Source organism: Rhincodon typus, chromosome 13 (genome assembly GCF_021869965.1).
Source record: "Rhincodon typus isolate 14 chromosome 13, sRhiTyp1.1, whole genome shotgun sequence".
NCBI classification, from domain to species: Eukaryota; Metazoa; Chordata; class Chondrichthyes; order Orectolobiformes; family Rhincodontidae; genus Rhincodon; species Rhincodon typus.
The window spans coordinates 68,005,868-68,019,652 of record NC_063344.1 but is presented as its reverse complement, the minus strand read 5'-3'; the positions used below and the strand labels follow the sequence as shown (position 1 = coordinate 68,019,652).

The 13,785-nt window shown below is 39.3% G+C and overlaps 1 protein-coding gene across 3 annotated transcripts in view; it reads left to right on the top strand.

Annotated features, from left to right (window-relative positions):
- hdlbpa (high density lipoprotein binding protein a) overlaps nucleotides 1–13,785 on the top strand; it is a 99,470-nt gene that overhangs the window by 44,998 nt on the left and 40,687 nt on the right. For all 3 annotated transcript variants that reach the window (XM_048604110.1, XM_048604108.1, XM_048604109.1), the window contains exons 9-16: nucleotides 1,187–1,294; nucleotides 2,791–2,895; nucleotides 4,279–4,357; nucleotides 5,511–5,650; nucleotides 7,029–7,133; nucleotides 7,235–7,348; nucleotides 8,043–8,129; nucleotides 12,781–12,912. In XM_048604110.1, the coding sequence (XP_048460067.1) occupies nucleotides 1,187–1,294; nucleotides 2,791–2,895; nucleotides 4,279–4,357; nucleotides 5,511–5,650; nucleotides 7,029–7,133; nucleotides 7,235–7,348; nucleotides 8,043–8,129; nucleotides 12,781–12,912 (870 nt within the window). The remainder of the gene's footprint in view (nucleotides 1–1,186; nucleotides 1,295–2,790; nucleotides 2,896–4,278; nucleotides 4,358–5,510; nucleotides 5,651–7,028; nucleotides 7,134–7,234; nucleotides 7,349–8,042; nucleotides 8,130–12,780; nucleotides 12,913–13,785) is intronic.

The window sequence follows — 13,785 nt, the reverse complement described above, 5'->3', positions numbered from 1 at the left end:
TTCTAGGGTGGAATCAAAAATTGCATATAGCAAGTCAATCTGTCTCAGAAATGAATAGGAATAGGAAAAGGACAAGCAATGACCAGTTGGTCCATCCAAACATAGTGCAGACTGTGTGCACTGTCAGTTCCTCTCCTTGCTAGTGCAAGTTCCACAAATGTGTAGTAACTGATGACTATCGGTATTGACCCATTTACCTTCAGTAATTCTGCTCGCTGTCAAAGGCCCGTAGTGAATTTACGCTAACCACATCTGTTAATCTATTTCTGATGGCACAAAAGTTTTTATTTTTGTTTAATAGTTTTCTTATCCTGGGCTGGTGGCTCCTGAGCACTCCTTTCCCATCTGTTTGACGCTAGTAGCACATTCGCCTGACTGTGAATATCTTTTACCATTTTAAGCCTAATCATAAACACCCTCAAGTGAGCAATAAGTGTTTAGATGTATTATGGTCTTTTCAGTGTTTATTTTTACTTTAATAGAGAAAATGAGATGAGATGAATTCATGTTTTGGATGGAGCTCAAGCAATGATGGAGGTTTACACCCAGATTTAGCCAATTTTCTGTTTTGCAATTGACACACATTCCCTCTCCAGCACTTCAGTTTTTTTTTTAAATCAAGGATAAACAGTTTTTGTTTGGTATTCTGTGTTTAACTTGAATTTTGTTGAAAAAGGAGTCATGTTTTCAAAAGTTTTTGTCATGCACTCGTCAGGATAAATGCAAAATTGCCAAATTCCAAATAATCATAAATTACAAGACAGGAGAAAAGGTGCTGGTTACCTTTTCGTGGCATTTAGTGGACTTCCCAACCAGCCAGCATCTTTTTTTTTTTTTTTCTCCTGCAACAGAACTGATTTTGATTATTTGAAATGCATTCTTGTATTTGTCCTAATGTGACACGAAACTTGGACAATGAATCTCTCTTTCCATCAGTACTCGAATTCTGTACTACCAAGCAACTGTTTGTGTTTTATTTTATAATACTACATGACTGAGTCCAAGTGGTTTTTTTTTGTGTGAAATAGAGGCACATATGTACGTAAAAGTGCAGTTTGCAAGTCCATTGTATAGCGCTACCACAGCAGCAAATGTTACCATATTACTTGAGTAATTGTCTGAAACCATACATTTCTTACTGAGAGTTAACCAGTTGTATTTTTCTCCTATCCTACCTGTTTTCAAGGCTAATAGTTTTACAGTCGCAAGTGTCAATGCTCCAGCCTGGCTCCATCGATTCATCATTGGGAAGAAAGGGCAGAATTTGAGTCGTATAACACAGCAAATGCCAAAGGTACAAGAAGCTCTGCTTCCCTATAATTTTGTGAATTTTGCAAGAATGTTGCCACTTTGGCTTTAAATATTTTACTGGGCCCTTTTTTTGTGCCTGGGTCTTTCTGATCTATTCCTGTCTCAGTCTCTTCTGCGCTGAGTCTCGATGCAGAAAGGGATTGCTGTCCTGTCTTGGCCCCTCTGCCCTATCACACAAAAGGGGTCATTGTTCTGCCCTCATGGTTTTTACTCTGCAGTGGGGAGTAGGGATCGGTGCTGAGTCCACTGTTTGTCATTTATGTAAACTATTTATTTGGATGAGAATATAGTAAGCATGGCTAGCAAGTTTGCAGATGACACCAAAATTGGTGGTATAGTGGAAAGTGAAGAAAGTTATCTCTGAGTACAATGGGATCCTGATCAGGTGGACCAGTGGGCTGAGGAATGGTAGATGTTGATTAATTTAGATAAATGTGACGTATTTTGTTAAGACAAACCAGGGCAGGACTTATACAGTTAATGGTGGGACCCTGCGGAGTGTTGTTGAACTGACAGACCTAGGGGTTCAGATACAAAGTTCCTTGAAAGTGGTATAGTAGGTAAACAGGGCAGTGAAGAAGGCATGCGTGCCCTCATTGGTCAGAGCTTTGGGTATAAGAGTTGGGACGTCATGTTGTGGCCTCACCAATGTTGTGTACACAGTCACGTTTGGAATACTGTATACAGTTCTGGTTGACCTAACATAGGAAGGATGTTACTAAATTGGAAAGAGTTTATAAAAGATGCACATGGATGTTACTGGTACTGGAGGGTTTGAGTTAGAAGGAAAGGTGGATAGGCTGGGAGTTTTTCCCTGAAGGTTGAGGGGTGACTTTACAGTGGTTTATAAAATCATGCGGGGTATGGATAGGGTGAATAGCCAAGGTCTTTTCCCCAGCGGAGGGGAGTCCAAAACTAGAGGGCCTAGGTTTAAAGTGAGAGGGGAAAGTTTTGAAAGGAATCTCAGTCAACTTTCTCAGAGGGCGGTGTGTCAATGGAATGAACTGCCAGAAGTTGTAGAGGGGAGTACAATTACAGCACTTGAAAGACATTTGGATACTTAGATAAATTGTAAAAGTTTTTAGAGGGAAATGGGCCAAACACAGGCAAATGAGACTAGTTTAGTTTGGGAAACCTGGTTGGCATGGGCAAGTTGGACCGAAGGCTCTGTTTCCATGTTCTGAGACTCTAATGTCCTGTCCTAACCACTCTGTTCTCATGCTGAGGGAGCTTGATGTTCTGTTCCTTGTATAGAGAAGGTTATTGTTTTCCTATGGTATCTGAAATGTGTTGAGTTATCTTTGGACCGTTTTAGGCTTTGTCCTGCTCTAAGCAGTGACTTTTTTTTTGTTTTGCTTTGAGTTTGTTCAATTGTCTGTTCACTGGCTTTCTCACCTGGCGTATGACATGCATTGCAACTCTTTAGTGCACTCTGGTACTTAAATACAAGTTTGTACTTCAGTTCTGATCTTGATGCAGGTATACATTGAATTCACTGATGGTGAGGATAAGATTTGTCTGGAAGGCCCAACCAAGGAAGTGAAACAAGTTCAGGAACAAATTGAAAGCGTTGTGCAGGATTTGGTGAGTATTACTTGAATCAATGAAATTTACTATCTCTTTCTAAGAGCAGGAAATTGGAGTGTTTTTAATCATTACTGGTTTTACACTTAGCCAAAAAAAATTGGTTGGTTTTATAAGCCAATGTTTCAGAGTATAATGTAACAGATGAAGAAGAGGAAGGCACAATGTGGCAGATTACCAAATATAAAATTAGAAACAATTGTTTGCTGCATATTATTCCACATCATGCCTGCATCTAAGGAATTCTGTACTTTGAACAGAAGAGCAGCCTAATAAACATAACACACTTTTTGAGGGAAATGAGTTTGAACTGCCCGAACCAAACCAGTCCCCAGTGGACACTAAATTCAGAACCGAAAAATAGGCATAATTGACTGCCTGAGTTGGTATTTTTTTCTGGATGTCAAGAATCACATGAATGGTACACGGAACTACAGGATGAGAGGCAGGGGTACTGATTTCAAGTCGGTGCTTAGAAATGCAAATCAATCATTCTGCAGGTTTTCATGAGCATGGGTCAGAACTCCAAAGTGACTTGTAATTCTAAACTGTGATTTCAAAAAAATTTTTTTTTTTCAATACTGATCCAGCAAAAATTAGCAATTGATGTAAATAAAGTAGCTGTCTGGAGAAAGAGGCCCACAATGTCACATTTTAAAAATACAAAGCCAGTTTGGAGACTGATGTATCTGGTTTTTTTACTTTTTGAACCTGCTGTTTTTCTAAAATGCATGTTGCACTACTAATTTGTCTTGAGGAGACTGAGTAATAAACTGACTTTTCTTGTTAACTCGAGAAAGCATGGTTCATTTGCACAAACAAAGGATGGGAACCATCTTTAAATTAACCTTGTTGTTACCAAGTGAGGGGTGGGTGAATACAGAAGGGGAACTAGCTCTTCCCTCCTCACCCCTCACCCAGAAGCTTAGCAATTTGGAGTATCACGTCTAGAACCATAACAAATTGGAGAACCTTACCCATGGTCTGGGCAAAGCAAAGTACGTGGTGGACCCATCAATATATGATGGGGAGGGGCAAAGGTTAACTATTTAGGTTAAAGGTTTTCCTGGCAGAGATGCTACCCTGATTAAAATGGATGAACTCACTTTATTCCTTCTAATGTCAGTCTGCTGTGTATGTCCAACATTAACCCTTTTTGTACGTTTTCTGTGATTCCACTTTGTGTTTTATGGCATATTTCTGTTTCACACTGTAAGCATACTTTCAAGTATGGTCAAGTGCTAGCTTTGTATTTTCTACTTAAAAGAAAAATAAATTCTTTTGTGAGATTGAGCACATGGTAAACTCTCTATTGCTGTGGTGCATAATAGATGGTTTGCAAGTTGTGTTGAGATATAATGTTCTATAATATTTTAATTACAGGTGAATCGTATGGATTACACTGAATTAACAGTTGATCCCAAGTTTCACCGTCACCTTATTGGGAAGAATGGAACAAATAGTAAGTGCTCAGATATGTATACAAAGATATATGAATATACTTTGCAGAGTTCTTTTGGGAAGTTGAAAGGGTAGATGGTAGGAGATAGGTGGCTGACCTGTTGCAACGGAGCTGAGATAAATATGTGGTTGACAGTAGCCTCAATTCACTCGTGCGGCATCTATTTGTGATGTACCAAAGTTTCATAGTACTCCTACATCAGAGCTTCCTGTACTGTGTGGGCTGAAATTTTTTGGAATGTGAGCTGTGAGACAGCAATGGCTTCCTTAGAGCTCGACTGAGTGTTGACAGGTTTGTGGCCCCCTTTTTTTTTTTCATACTGGCAGTTATTTTAATAGTGGGTGTAACCTAACTGGCTGATCCCTGAGGCCTAATTGCTGTCTTGCAAAATCCAGTGGAAAAGTGGATGGTTTTTGCTTAAACTGTTTAAACAGCCACATCACCACATTATTGTCTCAGATCTCCAAACATCTGGCCTCAGCTGTCACTGGTGTCTCTTGCTCCTCTTCTCCCACCCCGACCACCACTGTTCTCTTGAGCCAGGCAATTTTTAATCACCAACCTAAGGGCACAATAGGGAAATGTTTAGGAAACGCTGTCGTACGTGTTAAAGATGAGTTCCACTTTAACATCACTGTGATCTTTACTTGTGAGGACGTATAGGGCAAAGAGACATGGACAGGTTGTGTAACAGCTGGTGGTGTTCTGGAAATATGTAAAAGTAAGTGATCCAAAAAAGGATGGGGTTTGTTAGATTTTATGCTGTAGGTTCTGTTTGTGGGTAGTAATGTACGTGAAACACATACTGATCTTCTTTGTGTTCGTTTGCAATGGAAAGAAAAAAAAATGCAGACTTGACGTGGCACACTGGATAAGTATGAACTTGACATGTGGCAGTAGTTTTAAGGACTTGCATTGTGAACCAGAAGAATCTGATTTCAAATCCCAGTAGCACCTCTCGCACAGCTAAAAAGCTGGGCCCAATTAAAGGAGAATATTGCTTCAAAGCTATGGACTCTGACGAAAGAAATTGATTTATTCATTACAACATTGAGGTTTATCATAATTTTGAGTCCAAAATCTCATATTTTGATATTATCCAGGCAAGTATTGTAACAACTGTATCTTTTGTTTTAAATTCTTCTCTTCCAAGTAAATCGTATCAAGGATCAGTATAAAGTTTTAGTTCGCATCCCTCCTGATAACGAGAAGAGTAATCTAATTCGGATTGAAGGAGACCCTCAGGGAGTTCAAGATGCCAAGAAGGAACTGTTGGAACTTGCATCCAGAATGGTGAGCAGAGGACACTGAAAAGACATGGGTGTTGTTAAAATGGAGGTATTTTCTAATCAACCTGTTCAGAGATGCTACTACCCATCTCAGGCACAGGTGGGATTTGAACCTGGGGTTCCTGGCTGAAAGGTAGGAGCAACACCACAAGAGCCCTTCGCTGTTAAAAGCAAGTAAATTGCTTCAATCTCGCGATGGCTGCAAGTTATAATCCCAATGTGTTTGACAGCAGTGCTGCTGTGGTTTAATTGTCCATGCAGAGATTTCTATGTACACTGCCCTTACAGCTATGGAGTGTCAACTTCTTTGGCTTGGTGTCATTGGGCTTTGATCATATTTTGAGAAATGCCTTGTTTTACCTACATAAGGTGTTACATAAATGTATGTCGTTAATTGAAACCTCCTCCTCCTATTTGAATGCATTCAAGAGTGACTTGGTAACTGGGACTAAAACCCTGGGTGGTTTCCTGGTCACAAATGCAAAGGAGCTGAGACCAATTAACATTCTCATTTCAGACTTGGCTAAGAACTACTGACTCAACAACAACTATGGATCAAATTCTTTAGACTTTTTGGTCTGTCTGATTTAACATAACACCATGTGGTACTTTGACCCAGTAGAAGAATTTTGTGATCTTTCCAGTGAGAGTTCAAGTATTGCCTACAAGGCTGTAATGAGTTGAGAATGATCACCACATGAGAACTGCTAGCTTGAAAGTAGTTTGCTGACCTTTTTATGTTTAGAGTCAGGAGTTCCTTTCGGGATGAGAATTTTTTTTTCTTCTTAGCTCACAATGTTGCCATTCACGGCTTTCGCGTCAATGCAGTTTAGATATTAAAGTTGGTTCTGCTTTGGACAGCCCATGTGTTTCAATGTAAGGCTGTCGCTACAATGCTGTGTAAAAACTGAAAGAATTGTGGTTGCAGTAAATCGGGAGCAATAACAGAAGTTGCTGGAAAAGCTCAGCAGGTCTGGCAGCATCTGTGAAGAAAAAAATCAGAATTAACGTTTCGGAATTAACTCTTCCTCACCGGACCCGAAACATTAACTCTGATTTTTTTCTTCACAGATGCTGCCAGACCTGCTGAGCTTTTCCAGAAACTTCTGTTATTGTTACTGCAATGCTGTGCTTCTGTTAAGGGCTCCTAGAATTGTCAAGTCTAGGAATACTATTTTATTTTGTCCCGGTGGGATATCAACTGTATATCCATGTTAAGACTTCAGCAAACTCAACACAAACCAGTATTAAAGTTAAGGACCTCCTAATATTACAGTATCACGTGATTGGGTAAACTCTTCTGTTATTGAGAGAACAGTTAAAGACATTGACTGATTTTATAGACTGTCCTTCCTGATAAAAAGCATGTCTCTGAATCACAGGAAAATGAACGCTCCAAGGATTTGATAATCGAACATCGTTTTCATCGTACAATCATTGGCCAGAAGGGGGAGAAGGTTAAGGAAATCCGTGACAAGTTCCCTGAGGTAAACAGTGCGAGGAGTTGTGAATTTTACTGCCATATTTTTCTCCTCTAATTTTGTTGGATTTCTGTCAAATTGAATGTGTGTATCTCACCACAATTTAGGTTGTTATTAATTTCCCGGATCCTAGTCAAAAGAGTGACATAGTGCAGCTCCGTGGCCCCAAAAATGAGGTGGAAAAATGTGCAAAGTTCCTGCAGAAAATTGTGGCGGAACTGGTAAGTTATGGTGCCAAACAGGAAAGTATGTCTGGAAAGTCAGTTCAGCAGACCAAGAGCGGAAAGAATGGCCTTGGCCATAAACAAGCAAATGTAAAGCAAGATCTGCACAGTGCTGGTTGTTAAGCATGTCAGGTATTTAATGTCACTTGTGCAATGATCCAATAGTAGCAGAATGTGTTTTTGTAATTTTGTTTAATTCTTGAGATGAATGTCACTGTCACTGTCATGACCAGCGTTTACTGACCCTCCCTAAATTATCCTTGAGAATCTGTGATGGTGAGTCACTTTCTTGAACTTTTGCATTCCATCTAATGTTGGTACAGCCATTGTGCTGTTGATGAGGAAGTTCCAGAACTTTGACCCATGATGCTAAAAGCAAAGTATTTAAAATCTTTGTGACCTCTTGCCAGCACATTTAATAATGTGTGAATGCTGGCATATATGGATACTGTAGGAAAACAAGTACAGACCTGACATTGATTAAATGACCTTTGCAATGTAGTAGGAAACTTACTACATGGTAGAAGATGGTGTTTGCAGGTACCATCTGGGGCTCTCAAACTTTTATTCTTTTAGAAGGAGGTCGAATGTATCAGTTGGGATGTACATATTCTTCATGGTCAAAGTATTGGCTTTAGTGTGTAGTCACTTCACTGATGTTGCTGTTAATTGTCGCGTCCCTTACATTTAGGTGGAGAATAGCTATTCAGTCTCTGTACCCATCTTCAAACAGTTTCACAAAAATATCATTGGAAAAGGAGGAGCAAATATTAAGAAGGTATGTGTACATGTTATGTGGTAACCCTTTTACAAGAAAGAAGCGGGTCAAGTCCGAGAGAGCAAGGTAATTAGCGAAAGTCTGAGTTTATCTTGGGACATTGTTTGATTTCAACGTAAGGAAGAGCATTCACTGGGCTATGTGCAGCAGTGTATAGAAGTAAATAAAGTAGTTTGTTTTCTAATGGAATTATAGATTCTGTGGTTTTCCTTTTAAGACCAGTGGTGAGAAAATTAATTTTAATTAACTGAATGGATAGGGTAGTGCTGTAAAAGTCCTTCATGAAACCACACGATAGATGAATGGGTTTTGTTTGGAGTCTGACTTTTGCATCGTTCTCCATCAAACTAATATGAACTTGAGGGAATTATAGACTTCCTCAGGAACCTTTTTTATAGAAAACATTGCCTATAATGCAATTGCAGTATTAAACTGACATCCCTGACCTCTAAGGTTGCTATCAGTTCCTGAGGACCATATCAGTACAGGTCAGAAGCCAGAACACTTAAACAGTGAACAACTTTTTTTCTTTGCCTGATCTGCCAGTCTTAATTTATATTGGTAGCATTTGATATGACTGTGAGAACACAACACCAAAAACTGTTGTCTCACTTTCTTAACTGTCAGGTTTTTCTGTTACTAGTAAGGTTTGTGTTGAATTTTACTGCTGCCAGATCAAAGTTTATAACCTTGGGTGCAGTCGATGCTAATCTATGTAGTCAATCTATGTATCAGTGCAAATCCAAAATATCTGCACTGGCGAGTTCTTTCAGTGAAACAAAACTAAATGCTTGCCCAATTGAGAAAAGACCTTGGCTATTCACCTTATCCGTGCCCCTCATCATTTTTTTTTAAACTTCCATAAGGTCACCCCTCAGCCTCCAACACTCCAGGGAAAATACCCCCAGCCTATTCAGCCTCTCCCTGTAGCTTAAACCATCCAACTCTGGCAACACCCTTGTAAGTATTTTCTGCACCCTTGTAAGTTTCATAATACCTTTTCTATAGCAGGGAGACCAGAATTGAACGCAGTATTCCAAAAGTGAACTAACCAATGTCTTGCACAGCCACAACATGACCTCCCAACACCTATACTCCATGCACTGACCAATAAAGGATGCTATGTTCTATAATTCCTGTTCCTTTTCCCCTCATTTCTATCTTTACCTAGTCTGTTTTAAATGGATGACTCTTGATTTTAAAATTTGTGTTCCCAGCTCAAGATTCTTTATCTGTCATTAGAGGAAACGTCCTCTCCATTATCTACCCTAGTTTCCTAGAACAATTCTTTGGTGATCCAAACAGGGGTCAGCTATTTTGGATATGCTAATGTGTAGTGAGGTGAGCTTAATACATTATTTGAGGAAGAGGTTCTCCTTGGGGAACAGAGACCATAACATAAAATTCAGCATTCTGTTTCACAAGCGAGAAACTTGAATCAGAAACAACTGTGTTAAAATTCAGTAAGGAAATACGAAGGAATGAGGGCCGAGTTAGCTACAGTGTACTGGGAAAGGAGTTTAGCAGAAAATATGGTTGAGGAGCAAGGCAGACATTTAAGAAAATAGGTCATGACTCTCAAGGAGGATTCTAGCAAGGGTGTAAACATCCAGTGGATTAACCATGGAAGTTGATGATCACCTCAAATCGAAAGAAGGAGTACAATGGTGAAGATTTAGTGATTAAACCAGAAGATAGTTTTAGAACTTTCCCTGACAAAATATGACCAATTATCAGGGAGAGAAAATAATGGAGGGTAAATAAGCAGATAATATCAAAATGGATAGTAAGAGCTTATCTGACTATATTAAAAGTAGGAGAGACCAAAGTTAACAAAAGCCTCTTAGAGAATAAAGCTCAGGAAAGAATAATATGGAACCAGAAAATGGAAGAGGAGTTGAATAAATATTTTTTGGTACAATAGCAAATAGTGTTCCAAAAGTACTAAATAATTGAGGGTCCAAAGGAGCAGTAGAAATAAACACTATCGACAGAGGAAAAAGTATTAAGGACTGTATCAGGGCTAAAGATCAGCAAGTACCCTGGACCTGATAGGTTAATCCTAGCTTATTAAAGGAAATAGCCACAGAGATATTGATTACACTGCTAGAAATCTTCCATGAATCATTTTATGTTCTGGCAGTTTTATAATCCTGTGGGACTTTTCTAATGTAATACCCTCATTACAGACCAATTAGCTTAACATCTGTTATTGGGGAAAATTGTTAATGTCTGCAATGGCAGAACATTTAGAAACACAAGAGTCACCTGCCCTTCATGAAGGGCAGAGGTGAACTAGTAGTATAATTTTTCTGGAGTGCCAAACATTATTTGATTAAAGTGTCACATGTAAGGCTAATTAATATGCTAAGAGCCCATTGTGAGGGTAGTGTATAGATACAGAGGATTTGCTAATTGATGGAAGACAGTTGGAATTAATGAAAGCATTTTTAGATGGCAGCTTGTATCTAGGAGAATACCACAGACCTCGGTGCTATACCACAATTATTTATGACCTACCGACCACTTGGATAACAGAATCAAATTCACAAAAACCAAGTTTGTGGATGAGTCGATGGGTGAGAAGGCAAGCAGTGAGGATGACAGTTTGCAGAAGGGGGATATTGTCAGGTTGTGAGTGGGCGCAATCTTGGCAAATGGAATATCGTGGAAAATGTGAGGTTTTGCTCTTTTTCAGAAAGAATAGAAGAGCTGAATATTATTTAGATACTGTAAAAAGCTGCAGGAAAGGGTGATTTAGGGGTCCATGTGCCTAAATTGGAGAGAACATCCAGGTTCAGTAGGTACTGGAAAGGCAAATGGAATGTTGAGCTTTATTTCAGAGTTTGGAATGTAAACATAGGAAAGTCTTTAAGTCTCTACAAAACATTGATTAAACCATTCCTAAAATACTGTGAACGGTTTTGGTTCCCTTTGCCATCGTATTTTTCCTCAGGTATTGGAGACAGTCTAGTGAACCTTCTCTGGAATGATCCTGAATAAGTAGGGACTGTCTTGAGGAGGTTGTGTAGGTTAGGCCTGGAGTTTGGAAGAATGAGGGGTGACCTTGTTGAAACACACAGGATTCTTTAGGCAGCTGTGAGGGAAAATGTTGTTTTCTCTTGTGGAAGACTCCAAGACTAGAGAGCAAAATATCAGAGTAAGGGATCACCCATTTCAGACAGACAGAGGCTGTTTTCTTTTGAGGGTAGTGAACCTGTAGAATTCTTTACTGCAGAGGACTGTGAAGTCTGGGTCATTAAGTTTATTCAAGGCTGAGCTAGACAAATTTTTAATTGGCAAGCAAATTGAGGATAATGGGTGAAAAGGCAGGAAAGCAGAATTGAGGATGATCAGATCAGCCATGGTCACATTGAATGGCGGGACAGACTTGATGGGCTGAATGGCCTGCTTCAGCTATTACATGTTCTGGTAATAGGGACCCTTCCAGGATTTTGAATCAATCCATCACCTCTTGCTCTTCTAGATTGCAGCGGAAACAAGCCTAACGTTCCCTCATAAGAGAACTTGCCCGTTCCAAGTAGTCAAATGAACCTTGTCAGAAGTGCCTCCAATGCATCTACCATCTTCCTTAAATAAGGTGGCTGATATTTTGTACAGTCTGCAGATGCAATCTCAACAATACCTTGTATAACTAAAACATAACCTTTGACTGTTTTTGTATTCAGTTCCTCTCCCAATAAATGATGAATTCTATTAACTTTCCTAATTATTTGCTATACCCATGTTCTGTCTTTAGCGATTCATGCGCAAGGACATATTGATCCCTCTGCGTTCCAGTAGTGTCTCACTATTTAGATAATACACTTGAATTTTATTCTTCCTGCCAAATTCGACAATTTCACAATTCTCCACAATATATTCCATTTGGCCATATCTTTGCCCACTCACTTAACCACTCTATCTTTCTCACCTCCTCGTGTCCTTTTCACAATTTACTTTTCTATCTTGGTGTTGTTAACAAATTTGGCAACTGTGCCTACTGTCACTTCATCCATGTTGAAGTAATTTCCCAATTACTTGACTCCATAATGCAAAAAAACCAATCTATGATGGGTTAATGTTGGGTAATCTAGTAAAGAGGGACTTGCTTAATAGGACATGATGCATTCCATCTATCCACTAATCCAGAGGAATAAACAGTTCTGTATTCATCCTACACTTACGTTATTGAGAGTTGGTGACTGCTTTTTGCAATTTGAGGAAGCATGTTTCCTCTTTTTGGGATTAAGGGTTTGTGACTCAATTTGTCTGCTTTCCTAGCTCTTTTTTTTTAGAAAATTTGGTCAAAGGCCTGTTGACTATTTGTAATTTGTCTCCTGAGTTCTGAGCACAAATGGAGAAGACCAGATTCAAATAAGACACCTAGTTATAAATAACTTTAGCCACCTTTTAAAAGAAATTAATCTGATGCCGAGTGAGTCATTGACTAGACATTTACTGTTTGGATGGTCATAATTCAATCCTTTTTCCAGAGTATTCTTGCCAACCCTGTTGTTTCTAGTGAGAAATGTTTTTTATGCTCCCATGACAACAGCTGTCAGTCTTGGCTTCCACTGATCAGTGGGCAAGACTAAAAAGACTCCTGAAGTCTAAGAAATTTGCTGATTGTTTTTTCAATTCTTTCTAGATCCGTGAAGAAACTAATACAAAGATTGATTTGCCAGCAGAAAACAGCAATTCTGAAATGATCATTATTACAGGAAAGAAATCCAATTGTGAAGTGGCTCGCAGCAGGATCCTGGCCATCCAGAAGGAATTGGTATGAACTGCTTTCGGCTAGTTTACGATGCAGTAGTTTGGCTTTTCTAAGGTGGGGGGAGTTCAAAACCATTTTTATCTGACGTGGGCACAATTATGACGTTTAAAAGACATTGGATAAGTACTTGAATAGGAAAGGTTTGGAGGGATATGGGCCAAACACAGGCAGGTGGGAGGGAATAGCTTAGTTTGGGATTTTGTTCACCATGGACTGATTGGACCAAAGGGTCTGTTTCCGTGCTCTGACTATTAGAGATTTTAATGAATTTCCACTCCCATCTCCCTTCATTACACTGTACAACCAAGTGCTTAAGCTGTGTAAACCCTGCAGAGAAATTTTAAGACTAGTCCAAGACAACATGCAATCCTGAAAGCAAACTAAATATAAAACTTGTAGTGGGCTGAGGGATATTGTTGAAAAGTTTGAGAACAGGCGGCGTTGTCTCCTTCTGTCCCAACATTTTGAGAGCAGGTTTTTTTTTTGTACAAGAGAATTGATTAGTTGATTGAAGCAGAAGCTTACTGTTTCCACACTTGCCACCCATGCAATATTCCAAAGGAAAATCACAAGTTAATCTGAGGATTTGGAGGACAGGAGCTGAGTTGTGACTGGCGTTTTAGGACACTGAAGTTTCTCCTTTTGCCTTGTATTAGGGAATGATACAGTCCTCGTAACTGCAAAATTAAAAATGTACTTTATTGATAACTGCCACACTGAGTTGCTCATCTGACAGTGGCTGGGTGGAACAGAAGAATCTTGTGATGTTTTTGTTTACCTCCCACTCCGAATCTTTGTTTGATACAAGTCACGCAGAGGTTGAAGAGATAGTAGGAACTGCAGATGCTGGAGAATCTGAGACAACAAGGTGTAGAG